The sequence below is a fragment of the Budorcas taxicolor genome, chromosome 22 (genome assembly GCF_023091745.1).
Source record: "Budorcas taxicolor isolate Tak-1 chromosome 22, Takin1.1, whole genome shotgun sequence".
In the NCBI taxonomy this organism is placed as follows: Eukaryota; Metazoa; Chordata; class Mammalia; order Artiodactyla; family Bovidae; genus Budorcas; species Budorcas taxicolor.
The window spans coordinates 62,450,188-62,476,677 of NC_068931.1; the positions used below are offsets into that span (position 1 = coordinate 62,450,188).

At 44.1% G+C, this 26,490-nt stretch overlaps 1 protein-coding gene across 1 annotated transcript; it reads left to right on the top strand.

Annotated features, from left to right (window-relative positions):
* The first annotated feature begins 200 nt into the window (after window positions 1-200).
* Window positions 201-26,490, top strand: SERPINB7 (serpin family B member 7). The gene is made up of 7 exons (XM_052660592.1): window positions 201-368; window positions 5,509-5,559; window positions 6,133-6,252; window positions 18,825-18,942; window positions 21,803-21,945; window positions 24,806-24,952; window positions 26,092-26,490. Exons 1-7 carry the CDS (start codon window positions 201-203, stop codon window positions 26,488-26,490), a joined length of 1,146 nt encoding a protein of 381 aa, XP_052516552.1.

The following is a 26,490-nucleotide window of genomic DNA, read 5'->3' on the forward strand; positions in this document are numbered from 1 at the left end:
TGGCGGGCTGCAGTCCACGGGCTTGCAAAGAGTCGGACACGACTGAGATGACTTAGCACGCACGTTATTGTACAGCGGAAACTAACAGAACATTGTAAGGTGATTACACTCTAATTAAAAAAAGAAGCCCCGTAATACCCACAGGAAACGCACTCGGAGCTCTCTCTCTTCTCCCTCTCTAGGCTGCACTCCATTTCACCATGGCCTCCCTCGCTGCAGCAGACGCGGACTTTTGCTCCAACCTGTTCAGAGAGATCGACAGCAGTCAAGGGAGTGAAAACGTGTTCTTTTCCTCTCTGAGCCTCTTCACTGCGCTGGCCCTGGTTCGCTTGGGTGCGAGGGGTGACTGTGCTTCTCAGATTGATAAGGTCAGTCTTGACTGCATCACCAACTGTGGCTTTTGTAATTGATCATCAGGGCAAACAGCTTTTCCCAAGAGAATATTGTGCTGCAATGGTCTCATGTAAAGGAAGAGCTCTCAGTGGACCCCGTCCAGGGGGAGGAAAGAACGCAGCTTGCAACCCCTGCTCTTTAAGCTGGAACCTTTCCAGAACTGCAGCTTTGATACCACGCCTTAGTGTGTGTTTCAAAGTGGGTTTCCCATGCCAGCTTCACCTGGAGATCTCAGTAGGAATGCGAAATCTTCGGCTCCAGCTCAGACCTACTGAATCGGAAACTGCGGGCATGGGGCTTAGCACTTGAGCTTTGCTGGACATTCCAGGTGTACATGGAAGGAGAGAGCCTCAGCCTGAGTGACGGTGGCTCGGCGGGAGAGAACCTGCTGCTGACGCAGGGGACGCAAGAGACCCGGGTTCAATCCCTGGGTCGGGAAGATCCTCTGGAGGAGGGAATGGCAACCGACTCCAGTGTTCTTGCCTGGAAAATCCCATGGAAAGAGGACCCTGGTAGGCTACAGTCCATGGGGTCACAAGGAGTCAGACAGGACTGAGGATGCACGCACACCTGAGTAATATGGATGAGAAGGAAGAGCTAAAAGAGAGGCCAGTGAAGTTCTAGCTTAGGCACTGGTGGCCTGCCCACAGATGACATAATAGTACAGTCTGGGTGATGTCACCAGCATCACCTTCCCCACCACGTTTAGAAACAGCTTATTAACTCACTCCTGCCCACTACCCTGAGACAGACTGCAGGGAGGCAAAAAGGTTATGGTTTCTCCTCCTTCGCTCAGGAATTTGCCATTGAAATTCAGTGGGTCAGCAGCAGGTGAGATACCGGGGCCGAGCTGCATGTTGAAACTTTGATGCCCAACCTTCTGCCCACCAATTCCTCCCCTTATTTTAGTTCATAAACCAGTGCAAGAGGGAAGGGATCCCTGCTGTAACCTTTCACACTTAAGTACGTGTTGAGGGTTCTTTGTGCAGTCAGGGAAGCTGGAAAGACTTGTTTCACTCTCTGGACTGCTCCACCAGTAACTGATGCTAGGGAATAACCGCAGAGTCTAAGAATGCTGCTGTCCCAGAGCTGGAGTGGTTCCTAACCTGTGCGCTGAGCTCCTCACGCTAACGCAATGGTAACAACAGCCAGCTGGGAGCTCCGTCAGGCCCAGGCTCCAGGATAAGCTCTCCGTGTATCTTTTTTGATGCTCACAGTAACCCTGGAGTTGGCACCATTTCCCCGGTTTTATGCAGGGGTTGTCATGCCCTCTCTGTGCTGGTAAATGCAGGAAGGTCTTGTTCTAAAGCAGAGTTTCTCAGCCTTTGCTCTACTGACCTTCTGGGTCAGAGAATTCTTTAAGGGGCTGTCCTGTGCCTTGTAGGAGGTTTTGCAGCACCCCTGGCCCCTTCCTGTTGGATATTATCCGTACACCTCTCCCACATCGTGAAAATAAAATGTGTCCCTAGACACCACCAAATATCCCCAAGAGGAAGAGCTGTTTGTCTGAAGTCAGCAAACTGAAAGGGAGCTCAAAGTACCTTGCCATAAAGCTTCACTTATCCCGAAGTCAGTATTCTGATAAATACAGGCATTGACTTTGGAAAAATCAATCTAGTAACTAATAAAATAAGATTTCCATTCATTATTTAAAAAACACAATGTTTTAGAAGCAAGTGAGTCTGTTTCTGGTACCACATATTCTCAAATAGCTGATCTATCCAATGGTGACCTTGGGCAATTTTTTTTTAAAGACAGCTGCGGAGAAGGCAATGGCACCCTACTCCAGTACTCTTGCCTCGAAAATCCCAGGGACGGAGGAGCCTGGAAGGCTGCAGTCCATGGGGTCGCTGAGGGTCGGACACGACTGAGCGACTTCACTTTCACTTTCACGCATTGGAGGAGGAAATGGCAGCCCACTCCAGTGTTCTTGCCTGGAGAATCCCAGGGACGGGGGAGCCTGGTGGGCTGCCGTCTATGGGGTCGCACAGAGTCAGACACGACTGAAGTGACTTAGCAGCGGGAAATTTAAAAAGTTAGTCTGACAGAAATTTTGGTCAAAAAGAAGAGAAGATTCCTTTCTCCTTGCTAAGCTTCAGTTAATTGAGTTAATTCCTAGGTTGTTTTTATGAGGTAGTCAGCAAAGCGTTTAGAACTCAGAGGAGCAGACACCATTCAAAGGGTTTTTCCACAAAGCCGCGTACATTTTACTAAAGACAGCATCACGTAAAAATCAATGTGACTTTCAGCGTTTTCTCAGCCTTCTCTTGGTTAAATCTGTCTCAAAGATGATAGCAATGGACCCTCCAACTTCCAGGGCTTATTTTAGAAAGGAAATATGCAACAGGGCCGCCCAAGTTTAAGTTCAGTGAACAAAAGCTGGCTAGTGCTTCTTTCCCTCTCGCACGGAGGTCACTGACGATGCAGCCTTTTCTTTGCGACTTTTCCTTTTTCAGTTCTGGGGGTTCTGAGAGGCAAACTTTTAACATGAATGTTACCAATCAGTAAGAATTAAAAAAAATTACTCTTGGTGACCCATGGACTGTAGCCCACCAGGTATGTCTGTACTTGGGGATTCTGAAGGCAAGAACCCTGGAGTGGGTGGCCTTTCCCTTCTCCAGGGGATCTTCCCAACCCAGGGATCGAACCCAGGTCTCCTGCATTGCAGGCAGATTCGTTACCATCTGAGCTACCAGGGAAGCCCCATAATAACATAATCCAAGTAATAAAACTCATTCTTTTGTTTCCTCCCCTTGTGATTACAAAATAAACTCCATGGGAAGGAGGGTCCTTGTTGAACCTTCCTTTCTTAGTGACAAATTAGCAATTTCTTTTTTTTGAGATTTTTTTTGATTGACGTGGAAGTTTTGTAAAGTCTTTATTGAATGTGTTACAATATTGCTTCTATTTCATGTGTTTTGGCCACACATGAGGCATGTGGGATTGTAGTTTCCCGACCAGGGATGGAATCTGCAGCTCCCGCATTGGAAGGGGGCGTCTTAACCACTGGATGTTCAGGGAAGTCCCTTAAATCGGTAATTTCAGTGTTCTGTCAACTAATCATAGTCACAGTGAACCTGACCACAAAACCGTGAGGCAGAATTACGAACCCTGGAATATTCTAGTCAACTGGGTCAGCTGGGAAGAGGTGACCACAATATCCCTGCAGGCCCTGAAGGACGAGAAAGGGTGTTGGTGCTCTTCCTGCCCCACAACTGCCTAGAACTAGGGGAAAAATGACACCCAGGCTTCCAGGGATAGTCCTTGATGTCTGCAAAGACCTCATTTGTGAATTTTAAATCTACAATAGAACAAATGTGTATACCAAATTTGCGTTGTAGACTTTGCCTTCTCTCTCATTCCATCTCATATTATCATCCTGGATTAAGAGGATGTAGAAATTGAGGCTAGGTTCCAATTCTTTGTGGCATTTTAAGACTAACAATGATACTAGTAGCCTTTATAAGTTTTCATATCCCTTTCTGAGCTGTTCTGTTCTCCCCAAGCCACTAAGATGGTGCTATAATTAGGGGTCTGAGGCTTTGAAGCAGAAATCCCTCACAGAGGCCCTGATAGCAACATTGGTTTAGTGAAATTCCCATACGTGTCTCTTTACCCTGCATCAGAGCAGTCCTTCCAACCTTCTACCTACTCCAGCTCCTCACACACAAAGCCCGGAAGGTCCCTTAAGGCAAAGCTACATCTTTTTACAGAAAATTCAACCAATGAGATTCTGAGAGTCACAAACTGAGACAATGGAACAAATCCACCGTTGCCTGGCAGTTATTTAGATCCTCCAGACGATTGGTCAGGGGAATGCAAGATAAATGTTGCTCCGCGCACTGCCCACCCGTGCCGAGGAGGCAGGGTGCACTGTCTGCCCCAGAGGCTGCATGAGTGATTGTCACACGCATGGCACATTTTATTACTTCCTATTAATGGAGCTGTTTTGCATTTCAGATCCCAGAGACAGAGGGCCTGGAAAAAGGCAGATAAAATGTAGTAAGAAATCAAGATGGGCATAGGGACAATTATTAGAATAATGGGGTTATTGAGAGCCATGCTGGAAAAGGAAGCCCCAAACTGCTTAATTCAAGTAATTTTTTGTTTGTTTAGTTGCTCAGTCATGTCCAGCCCTTTGTCATGTCCATGGACGATAGCCGGCCAGGCTCTTCTGTCCATGGGATTTCCCAAGCAAGAATATTGGAGTGGGTTGCCATTTCCTTCTCCAGGGGATCTTCCAACTCATGTCTCTTATGTCTCCTGCCTTGGCAGGAAGATTCTTTACCACTGAGTCACCAGGGAAGCCTCTCAAATAATTGCAGGATCAAAAATTATATCTCTCAAATCCCAGTTTTGCTTCCTATTTAATATTTGCTAGATACTCAATAACTAGTTTTCCCTTTTATGCCTTAAAAAATTATTTATTAGTTGGTGGCACCAGGCCTTAGTTGTGGCACTCGGGACCTAGTTCCCCGACCGGGAATCAAGCCTGGGACCCCTGGCACTGGAGGTACAGAGTCGTAGCCACTGGGCCACCAGGGAAATCTCTTGCTTTTATGTCCTGGTGCATATGTAGTCAGCCCCAATCTTGCCTCCTGTTTCATTAAGCAAAATTTTCACTTTTTATGAGACTATTTTTGATTCTGGTTCAGGTTTAATCAGTGAGTAATTATTAAATTGATCCCCAGGAATGAGCAAACCAAAATTGTTAAACATATTTCACTTTGTAGCCATTGATTTCATGCATTGGAGAAGGAAATGGCAACCCACTCCAGTGTTCTTGCCTGGAGAATCGCAGGGATGGGGGAGCCTGGTGGGCTGCCGTCGATGGGGTCGCACAGAGTTGGACACGACTGAAGTGACTCAGCAGCAGCAGCAGCAGCAGCAGCAGCCATTGATTCACGAATTCCCCAGTTTGTGATGCTTTCCCCAGTGACTGGTCTTGTTCTAAACACATCAATAGGGCAGTTGCGCAGGTCACTGCCGCCCTGTGTGCTAACAAACAAATACACAAACACAACCAGCAACAGTGACATCTCCACTTTTTAAAAAATTAGTTCTCTTCTTGTTTGCCACTACTTGCTGACTGCTTTCCTTGTTGCCTTTTTACAGGTGCTTCACTTTAATACCTTCTCAAGACATGGAAACTCTTCTGATACTCAGGTAAAGACAATATGTTCTAGAGAAAGAGACTGTAAGACTCAATTTAGGAAAATCCCCATCTCACTAATATATTTTTATGTTCTCTCCCCTTTAAAGCAAAGGATCATGTCTCATTCAGATTTCTGTACTGTGGGTATTCCAGATACAATTTTTGATAATTTATTTGTAAATTATCAAGTAAGCCAATATTTTCCTTACGTGTTAGCTAAAATTTGGTGAGATAGTGTGGAGCTAAATGTTTGTGTTTTATCCTTTGATATTCACAGTCAACTTACATTTTACATTGGTAAAATGAATTATTTAGTACATGCATTAGACAAATTCATTATCTTCTGTTAATAGTTTTATTTCAAGGTTATCTATTTATTTCACTAACCCCTTTAATTAACTTTGCCCATAGACCCTGTTTTGAGGAAGGTGAGAAACTGTAGATGCAAGTGGCACTTGCCTGCTTTGATAAGCATCATCACTTTTAAATTCTTCTATGATATTATACACATTTTATTTCATGTGTAAAAAGAATAGACATATCTTTACAGCCCAAGAATAATTTTTTATAAATCTTTTTAACAGCAGCCAGGACTCCAATCTCAACTGAAAAGAGTTCTGTCTGATATAAACACATCCCACAAGGATTATGAACTCAGCATTGCCAATGGACTTTTTGCAGAAAAAGTATTTGATATTCGAAAGGTAAGTGCAGGCTCCTATGTTAGACGGTTATTTCTGTTATGAACCTGAGTCTTGCTCAATTTATCATCTCAATAAAGGCTTGCACCTTTCCATGGGGCCATACCAAGGTGATATATTTTTTTCCTGTCACTATTAATTAGGTTCCCAGATGCCTTCTCAATATTATCACTTTATTTCCAAAGTACAGCTTTTCTTCACCTGAGTGATCACATATTCAGGGTCACCAGGCTGACATGCTCTAAGACAGAGGAGCTTGTCCACTGGCAGTGATGTGGAGCTAGAGCTGGGGTGGGGGGAGCAGACAGTGCATTTAGGGTTGTCCATGGGCAGCAGGAAATGGCAGCCCAGTCCAGTACTCTTGCCTGGAGAATCCCATGGACCGAGGAGCTTGGGGGGCTACAGTCCACGGGTCGCAGAGGGTCGGCCACGACTGAGCGACTTCCCTTTCACTTTCGTGGGCAGCATCGTCCGCTTTTCCTTAGGGTTTCCTGTCTCCTAGGACAGTTCTTCATCCCAGTGCTGAGTTCACCTCCCTTTTTTCTCAGCTTTGCCGTTCCATCTCCCCTCCCAGCAGTTACTTATCTGTTCAATGAGATCACTTATAAAAGGGGGCTTCCCAGTGGCTCAGCTTGGAAGGAACAGTGCAGGAGACGCAGGAGGTGTGGGTTCAATCTCTGGGTCAGGAAGATCCCCGGAGTAGGGAATGGCCACCCGCTGCCATGTTCTCACCGAATCCCAGGGACAGAGGAGTCTGGTGGGTACAGACAAGGTGTTGCAAAGGGCTGGGCGTGACTGAGCGCATGGCACACACTTATAAAAGAGTTCTTGGTGAGAGACTTAGCCGTGTAAGGCTGGCCAGTGGTAGAGTTGCAGCTAAGACTCGACGCAGGAGGCGAAACCTTGAGGTCAGCCGACTGAGTTCTGGCCCCACTACATGGTGTTTGAATCCTCGTTCAAAGACCAGCAAGTCAAGAACGCACTCTGGCTTGCTGGTGTGCCTGACCCATCGTTGCTGTGACAACCGGAAGCTGGCAGCACTGGTCAAGCGGACGCAGGGGCCGCGGTTCTCTGGGGGAAGTCTGTTCTCCCTTTTGATTGCCCGCGTCTCACACAGCTGTACACCTCCACCCCGCGACGCCTCTGGGCTGCTCTCCGCTTGCATCCTTTCCAGCTCTCTGTGCTCCACCCAGTCGTTAATGCCTCGTCTGTCTGTCACCCACTCAGATTCTTTGCCCTTTCCAGCACCACTCCCGAATCGCTTGGCAGCCTGTCAATTATGAAGCATTAGGTCAGTTTGCTTTCAGTCCTCCCAAAGGCACCCTACACAAGTTTTACAGGGGCCGCCATGATGTTCAGCCGCAGTGTGAGTCTCAGTTCCCACAGACGCTGTTAGGCTCCTGAGGGGCCCTCAGCCGTAGCCGGGATGCTGATGCGCCTGCAACGGTGCTGTTTATAGCCTCTTGCTTTGCGTGCTCTGTCCTCCGACTCTCATTGCTGTGTGCCCAGAAGCACAGTGAAGGTGAGATCTAATCAAGAACACGCAAAGCAAGACAGCCTTTTTTTTTTTCTCCCAAACATTTATAAGTATAATGAGTTATTCTAAAAACTGCTTTTGATTTAAATGTACCTATCATCAAATTTCAATCAGATAGATCAGTACAAAGATAGACCATCTCCAAGCTTCTTACATTTCCTCTTATAACACTTTTTAAACTCACATTTGAGTATAGGTTCAAATAAGAGGATACATATTCCACTGGAATTGATGAAGATAATAATGCGTAAATAGTCTCTGTGAAAAGGATGGTATTGCGGAAGACCAACCACCGTCTCTGAGCCCCTGTCCCCCTCCTCCCCCGTCCTTGCTAAATGTGCCTTGGGTAGGACCGCTGCGCATGTTATTCCACACCTGATTCTGCCCCTGTTTTGAATAAACCCAGTGTCCCTATGGATGATTCTGCCTCCACGGTTTCCTGACCTCCTCTCTACACCATCACAGATACCTGAGCCACACCCTGAAACTCGTCGGCGGCCTGGAGCCTGCAGCCCGTTTTCCGGTGGCGCCACACCGTGCGCGCTTCCACCTTTCATCACGGCCCCACCTGTCTTCAGCTGCGCCGAGCCATTCAGATTCCCTGGATCTCTCGACTTTCCCTCAGCGTATCAGCTCTCTCCTTGCCTAGCTTTATTCCTACACTGAACTACTCTCAGCCATTGCTTCCCCCTTCTCTCCCCCCAACAAAGCCCTGAGTCGGGATCAGTGCCGCGACTCCGCCCGCGGTTGCGCCCGGCTACAGAGGGATGCTTGTGGGAAGCGTGCAGTCACCACCACCAGGACGCGGCGGCCTCCCTGCCGCCCAGCAGACGGTCTTCCTGGGGCCCAGCAGCCAGCTTTGGTGTTTCACTCCTGACAGCCGTTTGTGAAAACTCTCCTAACTCCTCTCAGTTTCCAACAAGCCCTTACTACCTCCATCACTTTCAGCTGAAGGCCTTGTCCTCTACTTGACAAAGAAAATAGAGGCAGGACTCGTATTCCAACCCATTTACGGATCTTTCCCCCTCTTTCCATCAAGCTCAGTGGGAACCGTTTTCCTCAACGGCCGATTCCTCCGCTGCTTTCTTGCCTCCTGCCCGCTTCCTTGGTGTTATCTTCCCATCGATATTCTTTATCCGCCTTTTACTAGCTTACTTCTTCTTTCTCATAGCAAATAAATGTACATACAAGGTACCTTTTTTCTCAAGTTTTTCTTTAAAAGCTGCTTAATGATTCTCCTTCCCACCTTATTGTTTCTCACACTGAAAATGTAAGCTTGAAAAATCCAGCTTAATGAAAGGGTAATATGTACTCTTGGAGTCCATTTCCCCACCTTTTACTCCTCAATCCATCGCAATCTGGCTTCTATGTTCAATGCTCCCCTGAAATCCTGTTTATGGAGCTGAGTGCTGCCTTCCATGTGGACGCCCAAGCTATGAACACTTTGCAGTTTCATCTTATCTGCCTCGCCATAGTGCCCAACGTGAGCGAGGCTCCCCTCTCGTGTTTATGGTACTGATTTCTCCTGGTTTTCTTTTCTTTTTTTTTTTTTTGGATAAAGTCTTTTATTTTTTTTTTATTTTTTATTTTTTTTTAATTTTAAAATCTTTAATTCTTACATGTGTTCCCAAACATGAACCCCCCTCCCACCTCCCTCCCCATAACATCTCTGTGGGTCATCCCCATGCACCAGCCCCAAGCATGCTGTATCCTGCGTCAGACATAGACTAGCGATTCAATTCTTACATGATAGTATACATGATAGAATGCCATTCTCCCATATCATCCCACCCTCTCCCTCTCCCTCTGAGTCCAAAAGTCCGTTATAGACAGCTGCGTCTTTTTTCCTGTCTTGCATACAGGGTCGTCATTGCCATCTTTCTAAATTCCATATATATGTGTTAGTATACTGTATTGGTGTTTTTCTTTCTGGCTTACTTCACTCTGTATAATCGGCTCCAGTTTCGTCCATCTCATCAGAACTGATTCAAATGAATTCTTTTTAACGGCTGAGTAATACTCCATTGTGTATATGTACCACAGCTTTCTTATCCATTCATCTGCTGATGGACATCTAGGTTGTTTCCATGTCCTGGCTATTATAATCAGTGCTGCGATGAACATTGGGGTACATGTGTCTCTTTCAATTCTGGTTTCCTCGGTGTATATGCCCAGCAGTGGGATTGCTGGGTCATAAGGGAGTTCTATTTGCAATTTTTTAAGGAATCTCCACACTGTTCTCCATAGTGGCTGTACTAGTTTGCATTCCCACCAACAGTGTAGGAGGGTTCCCTTTTCTCCACACCCTCTCCAGCATTTATTGCTTGCAGATTTTTGGATCGCAGCCATTCTGACTGGTGTGAAGTGGTACCTCATTGTGGTTTTGATTTGCATTTCTCTGATAATGAGTGATGTTGAGCATCTTTTCATGTGTTTGTTAGCCATCCGTATGTCTTCTTTGGAGAAATGTCTATTTAGTTCTTTGGCCCATTTTTTGATTGGGTCGTTTATTTTTCTGGAATTGAGCTGCATAAGTTGCTTGTATATTTTTGAGATTAGTTGTTTGTCAGTTGCTTCATTTGCTATTATTTTCTCCCATTCAGAAGGCTGTCTTTTCACCTTGCTTATATTTTCCTTTGTTGTGCAGAAGCTTTTAATTTTAATTAGATCCCATTTGTTTATTTTTGCTTTTATTTCCAGAATTCTGGGAGGTGGATCATAGAGGATCCTGCTGTGATTTATGTCTGAGAGTGTTTTGCCTATGTTCTCCTCTAGGAGTTTTATAGTTTCTGGTCTTACATTTAGATCTTTAATCCATTTTGAATTTATTTTTGTGTGTGGTGTTAGAAAGTGATCTAGTTTCATTCTTTTACAAGTGGTTGACCAGTTTTCCCAGCACCACTTGTTAAAGAGATTGTCTTTACTCCATTGTATATTCTTGCCTCCTTTGTCAAAGATAAGGTGTCCATATGTGTGTGGATTTATCTCTGGGCTTTCTATTTTGTTCCATTGATCTATATGTCTGTCTTTGTGCCAGTACCATACTGTTTTGATGACTGTGGCTTTGTAGTAGAGCCTGAAGTCAGGCAAGTTGATTCCTCCAGTTCCATTCTTCTTTCTCAAGATTGCTTTGGCAATTTGAGGTTTTTTGTATTTCCATACGAATCTTGAAATTATTTGTTCTAGTTCTGTGAAAAATATGGCTGGTAGCTTGATAGGGATTGCATTGAATTTGTAAATTGCTTTGGGTAGTATACTCATTTTCACTATATTGATTCTTCCGATCCATGAACATGGTATATTTCTCCATCTATTAGTGTCCTCTTTGATTTCTTTCATCAGTGTTTTATAGTTTTCTATATATAGGTCTTTAGTTTCTTTGGGTAGATATATTCCTAAGTATTTTATTCTTTTCGTTGCAATGGTGAATGGAATTGTTTCCTTAATTGCTTTTTCTACTTTCTCATTATTGGTGTATAGGAATGCAAGGGATTTCTGTGTGTTGATTTTATATCCTGCAACTTTACTATATTCATTGATGAGCTCTAGTAATTTTCTGGTGGAGTCTTTCGGGTTTTCCATGTAGAGGATCATGTCATCTGCAAACAGTGAGAGTTTTACTTCTTCTTTTCCAATTTGGATTCCTTTTATTTCTTTTTCTGCTCTGATTGCTGTGGCCAAAACTTCCAGAACTATGTTGAATAGTAGTGGTGAAAGTGGACACCCTTGTCTTGTTCCTGACTTTAGGGGAAATGCTTTCAATTTTTCACCATTGAGGATAATGTTTGCTGTGGGTTTGTCATATATAGCTTTTATTATGTTGAGGTATGTTCCTTCTATTCCTGCTTTCTGGAGAGTTTTTATCATAAATGGATGTTGAATTTTGTCAAAGGCCTTCTCTGCATCTATTGAGATAATCATATGGTTTTTATTTTTCAATTTGTTAATGTGGTGAATTACATTGATTGATTTGCGGATATTGAAGAATCCTTGCATCCCTGGGATAAAGCCCACTTGGTCATGGTATATGATCTTTTTAATGTGTTGTTGGATTCTGATTGCTAGAATTTTGTTGAGGATTTTTGCATCTATGTTCATCAGTGATATTGGCCTGTAGTTTTCTTTTTTTGTGACATCTTTGTCAGGTTTTGGTATTAGAGTGATGGTGGCCTCATAGAATGAGTTTGGAAGTTTACCTTCCTCTGCAATTTTCTGGAAGAGTTTGAGTAGGATAGGTGTTAGCTCTTCTCGAAATTTTTGGTAGAATTCAGCTGTGAAGCCGTCTGGACCTGGGCTTTTGTTTGCTGGAAGATTTCTGATTACAGTTTCAATTTCCGTGCTTGTGATGGGTCTGTTAAGATTTTCTATTTCTTCCTGGTTCAGTTTTGGAAAATTGTACTTTTCTAAGAATTTGTCCATTTCTTCCACATTGTCCATTTTATTGGCATACAACTGCTGATAGTAGTCTCTTATGATCCTTTGTATTTCTGTGTTGTCTGTTGTGATCTCTCCATTTTCATTTCTAATTTTATTGATTTGATTTTTCTCTCTTTGCTTCTTGATGAGTCTGGCTAATGGTTTGTCAATTTTATTTATCCTTTCAAAGAACCAGCTTTTGGCTTTGTTGATTTTTGCTATGGTCTCTTTTGTTTCTTTTGCATTTATTTCTGCCCTAATTTTTAAGATTTCTTTCCTTCTACTAACTCTGGGGTTCTCCAATTCTTCCTTTTCTAGTTGCTTTAGTTGTAGAGTTAGGTTATTTATTTGACTTTTTTCTTGTTTCTTGAGGTATGCCTGTATTGCTATGAACTTTCCCCTTAGCACTGCTTTTATAGTGTCCCACAGGTTTTGGGTTGTTGTGTTTTCATTTTCATTAGTTTCTATGCATATTTTGATTTCTTTTTTGATTTCTTCTGTGATTTGTTGGTTATTCAGAAGTGTGTTGTTCAACCTCCATATGTTGGAATTTTTAGTAGTTTTTCTCCTGTAATTGAGATCTAATCTTAATGCATTATGGTCAGAAAAGATGCTTGGAATGATTTCGATTTTTTTGAATTTATCAAGTTTAGATTTATGGCCCAGGATGTGATCTATCCTGGAGAAGGTTCCATGAGCACTTGAGAAAAAGGTGAAATTCATTGTTTTGGGATGAAATGTCCTATAGATATCAATTAGGTCTAATTGATCTAATGTATCATTTAAAGTTTGCGTTTCTTTGTTAATTTTCTGTTTAGTTGATCTGTCCATAGGTGTGAGTGGGGTATTAAAGTCTCCCACTATTATTGTGTTATTGTTGATTTCCCCTTTCATACTTGTTAGCATTTGTCTTACATATTGCGGTGCTCCTATGTTGGGTGCATATATATTTATAATTGTTATATCTTCTTCTTGGATTGATCCTTTGATCATTATGTAGTATCCTTCTTTGTCTCTTTTCACAGCCTTTGTTTTAAAGTCTATTTTATCGGATATGAGCATTGCCACTCCTGCTTTCTTTTGGTCTCTATTTGCGTGGTATATCTTTTTCCAGCCCTTCACTTTCAGTCTGTATGTGTCCCTTGTTTTGAAGTGGGTCTCTTGTAAGCAGCATATAGAGGGGTCTTGTTTTTGTATCCATTCGGCCAGTCTTTGCCTTTTGGTTGGGGCGTTCAACCCATTTACGTTTAAGGTAATTATTGATAAGTATGATCCCGTTATCATTTACTTTATTGTTTTGGGTTCGGGTTTATACACCCTTTTCCTGTTTCCTGTCTAGAGAATATCCTTTAGAATTTGTTGGAGAGCTGGTTTGGTGGTGCTGAATTCTCTCAGCTTTTGCTTCTCTGTAAAGCTTTTGATTTCTCCTTCGTATTTGAATGAGATCCTTGCTGGGTACAGTAATCTGGGATGTAGGTTATTGTCTTTCATCACTTTAAGTATGTCTTGCCATTCCCTCCTGGCCTGAAGAGTTTCTATTGAAAGATCAGCTGTTATCCTTATGGGAATCCCCTTGTGTGTTATTTGTTGTTTTTCCCTTGCTGCTTTTAATATTTTTTCTTTGTGTTTGATCTTTGTTAATTTGATTAATATGTGTCTTGGGGTGTTTTGCCTTGGGTTTATCCTATTTGGAACTCTCTGTGTTTCTTGGACTTGGGTGATTATTTCCTTCCCCATTTTAGGGAAGTTTTCAACTATTATCTCCTCAAGGATTTTCTCATGATCTTTCTTTCTGTCTTCTTCTTCTGGGACTCCTATAATTCGAATGTTGGAGCGTTTCATATTGTCCTGGAGGTCTCTGAGATTGTCCTCGTTTCTTTTAATTCGTTTTTCTTGTTTCCTCTCTGATTCATTTATTTCTACCATTCTATCTTCTATTTCACTAATCCTATCTTCTGCCTCTGTTATTCTACTATTTGTTGCCTCCAGAGTGTTTCTGATCTCATTTATTGCGTTATTCATTATATTTTGACTCTTTTTTATTTCTTCTAGGTCCTTGTTAAACCTTTCTTGCATCTTCTCAATCCTTGTCTCTAGACTATTTATCTGTGATTCTATTTTGATTTCAAGATTTTGGATCATTTTCACTATCAATATTCGGAATTCCTTCTCAGGTAGATTCCCTACTTCTTCCTCTTTTGTTTGGTTTGGTGGGCAACTCTCCTGTTCCTTTACCTGCTGAGTATTCATTCCTCTGTCTCTTCATCTTGGTTATATTGCTGGGTTTGGGGTGGCCTTTTTATATTCTGGTAGTTTGTGGAGTTTTCTTTATTATGGAGCTTCCTCACTGTGGGTGGGGTTCTATCAGTGGCTTGTCAAGGTTTCCTGGTTAGGGAGGCTTGTGTTGGAATTCTGGTGGGTGGAGCTGGGTTTCTTCTCTCTGGAGTGCAGTGGAGTGACCAGTAATGGGTTATGAGACATCAAGGGTTTTGGAATAATTTTGAGCTGCCTGTATATTGAAGCTCAGGGGAGTGTTCCTGTGTTGCTGGAGAATTTGAGTGGTATGTCTTGTTTTGGAACTTGTTGGCCCTTGGGTGGAGCTTGGTTTCAGTGTAGGTATGAAGGCATTTGATGAGCTCCTATTGCTTAATGTTCCCTGAATTCAAGAGTTCTCTAATGTTTTCAGGCTTTGGAGTTATGCCTCCTGCTTCTGGTTTTCAGTTTTATTTTTACAGTAGCCTCTAGACTTCTCCATCTATACAGCACCAATGATAAAACATCTAGGTTAAAGATGAAAAGTTTCTCCACATTGAGGGACACTCAGAGAGGTTCACTGAGTTACAAGGAGAAGAGAAGATGGAGGGGGTAGTTAGAGGTAACTGGAATTAGATGTGGTGAGATCAAAAGAGGAGAGAGCAAGCTAGCCAGTAGTCACTTCCTTATGTGTGCTCTATAGTCTGGACCGCTCAGAGGTATTTACGGAGTTATACGGGGAAGAGGAGAGGGAGGAAGTAGACAGAGGTGACCAGGAGGATAAGAGAGAGGAATGAGAAGGAGAGAGACAAATCCTGCCAGTAACCAGTTCCTTAGGTGTTCTCCACCGTCTGGAACACACTGAGATTCACAGAGTTGGATAGAGAAGAGATGGGGGAGAAAAGAGACAGAGGCCACCTGGTGGAGAAAAAGGAGAGTCCAAAGGAGGAGAGAGTGGTCGAGCCAGTAATCTCGCTCTCAGGTAAACATGGGTAGTGAAGTTTGGGTTTTTAAATGTACAAAATTGACAACAGAAACCTAAGAGCAAAGATTAAAAATCTAGAGTAGAGGTTGGATTTTAGAAAATACAATATTAAAGAAAAGAAGCAGAAGGAAAAAGGAAGAAAGAAAGAAAAAACACACAGGAATTATTTAAAAAACAAACAAACAAAAAAACAAAACAAACCAAAAAAAAAACCAAAAAACCACCAACAACCATCCAAAGGCTATATATGTTGTTTGCCTTAAAAAAAAAAAAAAAAAAAAAAAAGTCTTTTTTTTTTTTTAAATAGTAATAGTAGGTTATAGAAATAAAAATTAGAGGATAAATAGAAGACTTAACAATTAAAAAAATAGTTAGAAAAAAAAAGAAGAAAAAAGGGAAAAAAAAGAAAAAAAAAAAAAAGGAATGATTTTAAAATTATTAAAAATATATCTGGCCGTTCTCTGATGTTTTGGGCCGTGTGGGATCACTTCCAAGGTGGTTCCCTCTGTTTAACTTCTTCTGTTTGCTGGTTTTTTAGGCTCACTAGTTCAGTCGCGCTGTGGGGAGGGGGGATGCTGCAAACAAATAGCACTGTCGTGTGCACAGTGTCTCAGCCCCGCTTGACCTGTCCCTTCTCGCGGCGCACAAACCGCTCCGGCTCTACGATGCTCAGCCGGGAACCGTCTGGGGCCGGCCCTAGGCTGCGTGCACTTCCCCGGTCCAAGCCGCTCAGGCCGCCCTCAGAGGCACAGATTCGGCTGGGACTGCGCTTTGTGCCCTTCCCAGGTCCGAGTAGCTCAGGAGTTTGGCGAGCGCGATCGCCGCGGCGTGTCACCTTTTCTGCCGCTGCTGCTCAGCTTTCTGGGTGGACCGCTGGCGTCCCCCGTGAGGCAGATGGTGAGTGTCCAGCACCCCCAGACGTCTTAGCAAAGAGGCCTGCTTGCAGTTAGGTAAGTCAAGTCTCTCCGGGTCTGCAATTGCCCCTTTCCAGTCCTTGCGGCTCTGGCTGCCTGTCCCCGGCGGGGGATGGTCTGCAGCCGGCTTTTTCCATCCTTTGTTCTGTGCTCGGTCCTGGCGGTGTCTTATGATCGAGCTTTTCAGGCGGTAGCTATCCCACAGTCTGGTTTGCTAGCGCAAGTTAGATCGTTCTGGTTGCGCGTGGGGCGTTCCTGCCCGATTCTTACAAAGCACTGCAGCCCGCGCCGCCCGCGCGTCCCTGCCCTGCCCCCGCTTCCCAGTGGCGGATGCAGGCGTCTGTGCCGCTTTTCCGCTGGGGGAGTTACTGTTGGGCTCGTAATCTCTTGGTCTTAATTATTTCTTTATTTTTCCTTCCTGTTATGTTGCCCTCTGTGTTTCCAAGATTCGCCACCGACTCGGCAGGGAGAGTGTTTCCTGGTGTTTGGAAACCTCTCTTCTTAAAATTCCCTTCCCGGGACGGGCTTCCCTTCCCGGGACGGAGCTCCCTCCCCACCTCCTTTGTCTCCTTTTTCGTCTTTTATATTTTTTCCTACCTGTTTTTGAAGACAATGGTCTGCTTTTCTGGATGCCTGATAACCTCTGCCAGCCTACAGAAGTTGTTTTGTGGAGTTTGCTCGGAGTTGAAATGTTCTTTTGAGGAATTTGTGAGGGAGAAAGTGGTCTTCCCGTCTTATTCCTCCGCCATCTTTATCCCGTCCCCTCTCCTGGTTTTCTAATCTCAGCCTCTTTGCTTCATCTTTGTTCCTCCAGGCATCCCTAAAATACTAGTGTTCTGTAAACTTTCTGTCCTCAGCCATGTTCCGTTTTCAGCCCACTTTCTTACCCAAGGAGAGAGTCTGTGTTCAGAAAGTGTGCAGTTCCCTAGCCGTGCTCTCCCTGCCCCTGTGTGCTCTGTGGCTGCACCTGCCTCCTGCCAGTCCTCAGGCGGCGCCTCCAGACTCTCATGTGCCATCCCTCCTGTCCTCTGACTTCTCTTGTTCTGTGTTCCCTCTCAGTGAATTATCCACCAAGTATTTGGGTCAAATTTGTCTTCTTCTTTTCCCTAAGCTTCACAGTCCATTAGTGAAGAAGACTTATTAGGTCTTCCTTCTACTTTTCAAAAGAAAAGCTATATTGAATTAATCTGAAACTTACAGAAAAGTTGCAGGTATTATAGAGAAGAAAATTTTTTCCTGAACCACTGGAAATCCCTAATCATATTTGAAGTCTTTGGTGTAACCCTACAAACAATGAGATTCTCCCACATAACCACAGTGCAACCATCATAATCCGGGAGCTCACACTGTTCCGTCATTCTCAGCTAAGCTTTAGGTCCTTTTGCATCTGACCAACCATCACTACATCATCCTATAGCAAAATAATTTACTTCAGAATCATGCATTGTGTTTTGTTGGTATGTATCTTTAGTATCTTTCAATTTGGAACAGTTCCCTAGCCTTTTTTTTGACTTTAAGGATCTTGACACTTTCAATGATTATTCATAATGTCCAGTTTTAGACTAGTTATATTTTAGAAGGCCCTTCAGTGTGAATTTGTTTGATGTTTCTTCATAATTAGAGTCATATTTTTTCCAGCTCTATTGAGACATAATTAACATATAACACTGTGTAAGTCTAAGGTGTACAAGACGTTCATCTGATACTCTTACATGTCGTAAAATTCTTCCCTGGTGCTCAGACAGTAAAGAATCTGCCTGCAATGTGGAAGACTGGGGTTTGATCCTTGGGTTGGGAAGAGCCCCTGGAAAAGGAAATGGCAACCCACTCCAGTATTCTTGCCTGGAGAATCCCATGGATAGAGGAGCCTGAAGGGCTACAGTCCATGGGTTTGCAAAGAGTTGAACACGACCGAGCAGCTAACACACATATGTTGCAAAATGGTGATCACCATTTCTTTAGATCACTCCTCCATCTGATCGATACAAAACATCACGGGTGTTGTTTTATTTTCATCATATTATCCTTATTGCCCCCTGGCAGGATTTTGATTAATCCTATTGCTGACAATGTTATCTTTGATCACTTGATTAAAGTGATATCTGCTAGGTTTCTTGAACAGTTTTTCAGTAGGAAGAGGATGACACAAACAAGGGGCAAGAGGTAGGAGGCTCCTGAAATATTTATGGTGAGAAAGAGTGGTGAGGCTGAGGGGGTGGTGTCAGCCACGGGCTCTGCTGGTCTCCAGCACATCTCATTGTGCTTGCTCCGAGATTTCCACTGCAAGTTCTCCCGTCCTCCCTCCCAGCCTGTTCCTTCACCTTTGAGGCAGAACGTAGTCCTTGAGTAAGGTAGTGGAAATGAGGGGGCAATTTCAAATATATATTTCTTATGGTGCTTAGTTGGTGGTGATTTGTAAGAACAAAAACTGTGTTTATTACTTATAGAGCTGTATCATTTATATTTATAGGACTATATTGAGCGTGCTAAGAAATTATATAATGCCAAAGTGGAAAGAGTTGACTTTACAAATGATGTGGAAGACACCAGATACAAAATTAACAAATGGATTGAAAATGAGACCCATGGTGAGTGCGGTGCCTGTTTATCTGCAAGACTGTCAGTTATATGTGAATATCGAGAACTCCCAGTTTTAAAGTTGGGAGTCTTTTGTGCATATGAGAAACTGCTCCTGCTTACCAGAAGTAATGCTTGCTGTCATTTAAAATTGCTCTAGTTTCTGTCCAGGGAATTCCCAGGTGGCACAATGGTAAAGAATTCACCTGCCAATGCAGGAGACACAGGTTAGATCCCTGGGTTGGGAAGATTCCCTGGAGGAGGAGATGGCAACTCACTCCAGTATTCTTGCCAGGAAAATCCCATGACCAGCAGAGCCTGGTGGGCTACAGTCCATGGGTCGCAAAGAGTTGGACATGACTGAGCATACACACACATAGTTTTTATGATGCTTTGTCAAAAAAAAATTTATTTTAAATTCTCTTCATTTATCAAAATTATATATCTGGCAATGGTGGTTCCTTCCACAAAAAAGCATATTTCTTTATTGACAAGTCTCTTTCCAACTGAAAATGAAATTCCAGCTAATGGTCTGGTTTAGTACAAAACAAATAAAGAAATGTATTTATTGTTTTCTTAGTCAATGATTCCAAAGCTTGTCATTTCTTTACCTAAGAAATGGCCTTGATTTATACTCTGAACAATATATATATATTTGCTGAGTTTGTTTCTGTTTCAAAAATATGAGACATGTAACTTGCACCCTTAAGTGCAAACATTCAAAGGCGTAGAATTATTCCAGGAAATAGGAAGACACCGGCTCAGTTCTGCACTTGCTCATTCATTCATCGTTACTTCAGTAGAGTTAATTTGACCATTAGCTGCCATGTATTCCAAACATGCTCTTCATAAATCAAACCTATTCAATTACTTTCCTAGTGTTATTCGGTCGCTCAGTCGTGTCCAGTGTTTTGCAACCCTAAAGCACGCCAGGCCTCCCTGTCCTTCACCATCTCCTGGAGTTTGCTCAAATTCATGCCCATTGAGTTGGTGATGCCATCCAACCATCTCATCCTCTGTCGTCCCCTTTCCTCCAGTGTTAAAGTATTTTGGCGTATCAGATTACCAGTATCCTTTCTTTATTTGGAGCAGTAATTTATTTCCCTTTTTTCCTTTCTCACCCAAATCTATGTATAATAATTCTCACTGTGATGAGGGCATGGACTCAATACTTATTTGGAGGAACACTTCAAAATGATGCCAATGTCCCAACAAAACTGCCCTGGTTTTAGTAGGTTTAAGTCCTCCACCCCCTCCCTCCACCCCCTCTTCAGTCCTACACACCCTGCCAGAGTCATCCTTCAGAAAGGCAAACCTGATCCATCATGACCACGCCCTTTTTTGTGTTTCAGTGAATCCTGAACAATGCTTCTCCATTGCCTTCAAGATAACAAAAAATTCTTATCAGACTTTCCAGGCTCTATTATCTGGCTCCTGCCACCAACCTTTCCAATCTTACTCTTCCTATTGAATTAGAATAAGTTAGGCTTTCCCCAAATACAGTTAGCTCTTCGACGCTTTCAAGTTTTGAATAAAGAGTCCCAACTTTATGGAAATTCTGCCTGGCCCTCACCTTGCCCTCAGCTCAAGCAGGTGGCCTGGCCATAGGCGCTGTGTTCCCTCCCCTCCCTGAGCGCAGGGCTGGGACCCCAGGACGCTGCCACCGCATTAAGGTGGTGCCCCCATTGCACTTGTTAGTACAGGCTCGTGAGGCCAACACACAGTGAAGCCAAACAAACTGAACCGTCAGAGTTTGGAGCAGAGAAAGGTTTGCTGCAGGACCAAGCAAGTGGTCCCTGTGGTGGACCCAAAAAGCCCTGAGCTCCTGGAAGAGTTTCAGCAAAGCATTTCTAAAAGCCAGGGGAGGTGGGCAGTTGCAGAGTGGCGATCAGCTCATGAGGATTCTCTGGCTGTTGCTGAGGCACCAGGGTGGTGTCACAGAGGTTCGCATTCTCAGCCCTTAGGCTCCAAGAGGCCTGAGGCTATGGGCTCTGGTGTTAGGCAGTTACCATCCTCCATTTGGTGCCGGGGAGGTTTTTTACATCTGCGAGACAACTCAGGAAATGTGGGCGTGCCAAGTCCCTGCAGTTGTGTCTGACCCTTTGTGATCCCATGGATGGTAGCCCACCAGGCTCCTCTATCTGTGGAATTCTCCAGGCAAGAATGCTGGAGTGGGTTGCCATGTCCTCCTCCAGGGGATCTTCCCCACCCAGAGACTGAACCCAGGTCTCCTGCACTGCTGGCAGATTCTTCACCATCTGAGCCACTGGGGAGACCCGTTAGACTCCTGGCCTCCTGCTTCTCTCACATCGAGTGCCACCAGCAACTGTGTGTCGAAGACTGTCATCTGGGCACTTAAGAGAGGGGCTAAAGGAGAGGTTATGGGGGAGGGCCTGCCCAGGGAAGGCCCCATAGGGTCCTGTTCAGTATCCAGAATAGTGCAAGGCATTTAGCAAAAATTTCATGAACATGGAACGTAGGAATTAGCCCATTCAATGAAATGGCCTTAAACTATACTTGGAATGCTATGGCCTCATCAATGGAATAAATGAAGGCAGTTTGGTGTCTATGAGTAGGGAAGGTCTCTGAGATTTGTCTTCTTGGGCCAGCATCCTGTTTTATGTGACTTTGTACAAATTACTTTTCTATGCCCTAGATTTCTCAACAGGCAACAGAAATAATAATAGTGCCTTCCCTACAGGGATTTTGTGAGAATTAAACCAAATATTGCACATGGGAAGTGCTGGACAAAGTAATTGATCACAGAGTATTACCAATATCATGATCATTTTATTTATGTGATAGAAAAATATTCATCTTGTCTTTAGCTTTTTAAAATTTACATTTTTTTCTCAACTTATTTTTCAAAAGGCAAAATCAGGGATGTCTTTCATGAAGGTACCATAAGCTCATCTGCTGTGATGGTGCTGGTGAACGCTGTGTACTTCAAAGGCAAGTGGGAGTCAGCCTTCACCAAGAGCCAGACCCAAAATTGCCATTTCAGATCTCCCAAGGTATGGAATTCTGGTTAATTTAGGAAGGTTTTTGCCAATAATATGCCTTCACAGGGCTTCCCTAGTGACCCACACAGTACAGAAACCACCTGCAATGCAGGAGACCCGGGTTCAATCCCTGGGTCGGGAAGATCCCCTGGAGGAGGGCACAGCAGCCCACTCCAGCATTCTTGCCGGGAGAATCCCATGGACGGACGAGCCTGGTGGCTGCAGTCCATGGAGTCACAAAGAGTCAGACACGACTGAGAGACTGACACTTTCACTCTCACACAACAATCTTAGTATAGTAGAGACGTCAAAGACTTTGTGGTCAGACATGCCGCGTTAGGGCCCTTAGCTTGCTTCATAGGAGTTGCCGTGTTAGGGCGCTTAGCTTGCTTCATAGGAGTTGCCACGTTAGGGCCCTTAGCTTGCTTCATAGGAGTTGCCTTGTAGTCAGACGTGCCACGTTAGGGCCTTTACTTTGCTTCACAGGAGTTGCCTTGTCTTAGCACATGAACCTTAAACCCACAGTCTTTCTCACAAGTAAGACCAAGTGATTCCATTAGTTCACCCAGAACATTCCTTTCAATACTTTGGCCATCTGATGCGAAGAGCTGACTCATTGGAAAAGACCCTGATGCTGGGAAAGATTGCAGGCAGGAGAAGAGGATTACAGAGGATGAGATGGTTGGATGGTATCACCAACTCCATGGACATAAACCCAAGCAGACTCTGGAGATGAAGAAGGGCAGGGGGGCCTGGAGTGCTGCGCTCCACGGTGCACAGAGAGCCAGACACGACTGCAGCTGCACAGCAGCAGCAAGCTCCTTTCGGTCCTCAGTCTTCCATGTTGGAGCGCAGAAATCCAGATTTAACATGTAAACATAGCGGAAAAGGCTACTGAAACGTTCTTTCTGCACCTTTCCACATCAGAAGTTTTAGACACCGGAGTGCTGAGATCTCCGGCAATCAAAGATGAGTGATGAGCGAGGAGATGGGCAGTAAGAGGTTGTCTAGCAGGCCGTGTCTGCGGGGAGAGGAGCGCTTTGGGAGGAAGGAGAAGAAACTTGGGCACAGAGTAGATCAGACGCCAGGAGGACTTGGAGTTTGGCGGCCTTTAGCACCCGCATGGAGGGCGGCCAGCCCTGCTGTGCGTCCTTAACTGCAGGGTCCTAAGGAGAGCCCAACTTGGGAGCAAGTCGATAATGCAGGTGCCTCTGTGAGAACACAGAGGGGCGTAGAAGTATTTTGAAAATCCTAAGGGAAAAAACTGAAACCTGATAAATCGTAATAAACCATAACTCTGTCCGATAGAGATGTTAGCTATGTAATTGCAAGATGAAGCGCATTAGACAGTCCCAGAATTGCAATGGGGCTTCCCAGGTGGAGCTAGTGGTAGAGAACCCACCTGCCAATGCAGGAGACACAGGAGACTCAGGTTTGATCCCTGGGTAGGGAGGGTCCCCTGGAGGAGAGCATGGCAATCCACACCAGTATTCTTGCCTGGAGAATTCCATGGACAGAGGAGCCTGGCGGACTATCGTCCATGGGGTTGCAAAGAGCCGGACGTGACCGAGTGTGCACACACAGAATTTTAATGACTGGGGCTGACAGCGCTAATGGTATTTGGAAATGAGCTTTTATTCCCCACTCTTTCCTTTAGCTCCTCTGGTAGACTGCATTTGTTAACTCATTTCCATTCTGTTTGTTTGTATTTTGCTCCTAAATAATGGCTTATTTAAATAAATATGAGTATGTGCAAATAAAATGTCTGTAAGTATTAACATAAGGTATAATCACATTGTTTAAAATAATCTTCCTGACTATATCCCTTGTAATAGAGCTCTAATATATAGCTTATAAGATAATACGCTGTAGAATCTATATCACTTGACAGCTTTGGCTCCATCCAAAATTGGTGAAATCACCCCTTTGTTAAGAAGTCTAGTTTCCATCTTTCTCCAGCATAACTCAGCTGTGGGAATCTTCCCTGCCCTAGCTTGAAATGAGACTTTGCGGCTCAGCCCCCCTGGTTCCAGACTCAGTGAGAAGGCGCCTGCCTGTCTCACTAGGAAGGCGCCTTCTTTCCTTACTGCGTCATGGGTGCTCTTTCTGGGGTTTGAATTCTTGGTCTAAAAGGACAACCTTTCCAGAGGAAGAAGAACCCATGATTCAGGCATAAAATGTATCCATACTCCTCAGTAGGATCTTCTTTCGTAAAGGGAGATTTTATAGAAATACTGAAAAACTTGCAGGATCACAGTATCTTTTAGGAAAAGACAGTTTATTGTATCTCTATTATGTTTCTAAATCTAGAAGTGGTATCCTAAAGATAAGAGCTACTGTGTTTCCCTCAAGTTAATCTGTCAAATATTTTACAGGAATTAAAAAAAAAAGCTTTACAACACTATTATTAAATTGTAATTTTTATAACACTTGCCTGGATAATACTTCAGATAAGAGAAAAATCTATAGCAATCACTTGAAATTATAATGCTATTTAATAATTATTCACGGCGTGATATAGACATTTTCAGATGAAACACTAGATGCAAGGCAATGTTCCACGTGCTAGCTATAGTAAGGCACATAAGCTTTACAACAATCCTATGCAATGGAGACTGTTTACCTCCACTACAGAGGTGAGGTGTAGAGACATAGAGAGGTGAAGTAACTTTCCCAAGGTCACGCAGTTGGTGAGTCTCAAGCTCAGGTAGTTACTCCCAAAGTCTGTGGTTTTGCCCGAGATGTGGACCAACAGGACCACGGTGGGGAGAATCCACTGGAAAGAAAAGCCTGCAGCGCTGTCCTGTTGGATTGGGTCAAGAAGGGAAATACGGCGGGCTTTAACTGTTTTTCCCAATGACTTGACTTTCAGTGTCCCGGGAAAGCAGTGGCCATGATGCATCAGGAACGGAAGTTCAATTTGTCTGTCGTTAAAGACCCCCCCATGCAGGTTCTTGAGCTCAGATATCACGGTGGTATAAGCATGTACGTAATGCTGCCGGATAATGACCTATCCCAAGTAAGTTACCCTGTTGCTCTCATTGCTGGGGAATAAGAAGACGTCTAGGACCCTTGATTGTGTTCTCATCCATCAACTTCAAGATTTCAAGTTGTCAGAATTAGTCACTTACCCATGTGTTCATTTATTAATCCAAGATTTGTAAACAATGCTCATATGAAAACTTTTCCTGTTATAAATCTGGAATAATCTAGGATCAATTCTCAGTGTTAAGGAGTTGGTGAGTTCAGGTTGAGTCACTTTGGGGCAGTGGTGTTGGAAAGACGTGTGGCCTGCACTCTGCCACTAGGGGCTTCCCAGCTGGCTCAGTGGCAAAGAATCCGCCTGTCAAGCAGGAGGCATGGGTTCAATCTCTGGGTCCGGAAGATCCCCTGGAGAAGGAAATGGCTACCCACTCCAGTGCTCTTGCCTGGAGAATTTCATGGACAGAGGAGCCTGGCGGGGTACAGCCCATGGGTTTGCAAAGTTGGACATGACTGGGCACACACGCGCGTGCACTGTGTCACAGAGGGTCCAGGCTGTGCACCTTGGGCACGTCTCCCTACATTGTCTCGAGCTGCACTTGTCACACGTGTGGACTAGGGGAGCCAATTTGTGCCCAGCTCTTCCAGTGTGGGCGCTGCGCTGGGGGATGCTGATCGCACAAGCCCCGAGGCTACAGCCCTGGGCTCCTTGCTGTTGGCTGCCCGGGGTTCCACTGGCTTGCTCCTACAAGTTGGGCAAGTGTTATTTTCCATGTCTTTCATGAGGCAGAAATGGTCAGGAAACACTGATTCAAATGACTGCTGAGTTCCTTTCTCCCCCTGATCTCTGATTCCCAAATCCCTTCACTTGCTCACTGTTCCACTTTGTCTATATATGCTAATATGTGGGCAGAGGACAGAAATGCCCTGAAATACCAATACAAATAAACCACCCCTTGTCAGAGCAGAGCAAACTGAACATAGGATTCGTTCAAGAGTATTTGAACCATTTATTTTAATCATTTCCCATTTCCAGACTCCCCTGGCACCCTTTCACATACTTACAAGCAAATATCCAGGAGAGGATTGTTATGGAAAACCATATACCTCTGAGGCTATTGTTTCATCTGGTTCTTAAACATATGGTTCTAAATTGTCTTCTAACTATTTCTACAGATTGAAAACAAAATGACTTTTCAGAATCTAATGGACTGGACCAATCCAAGAAAAATGAAATCTCAGTATGTCGAAGTGTTTCTACCTCAGTTCAAGATAGAGAAGAATTATGAAATCAAGCACTATTTAGAAGCCTTAGGGCTGAGGGATATCTTTGATGAATCCAGAGCTGATCTCTCTGGTATAGCTGCAGGAGGCCGTCTGTACATATCAAAGCTGACGCACAAGTCTTACATAGAGGTCACCGAGGAGGGCACAGAGGCCACTGCCGCTGCAGGAAGCAGCATCGTGGAAAAGCAGCTGCCCGAGTCCAGTGTGTTCCGAGCTGATCACCCGTTCCTGTTTATAATCAGGAAGGACGACAGCATCTTGTTCAGTGGCAAAGTCTCTTGCCCTTGA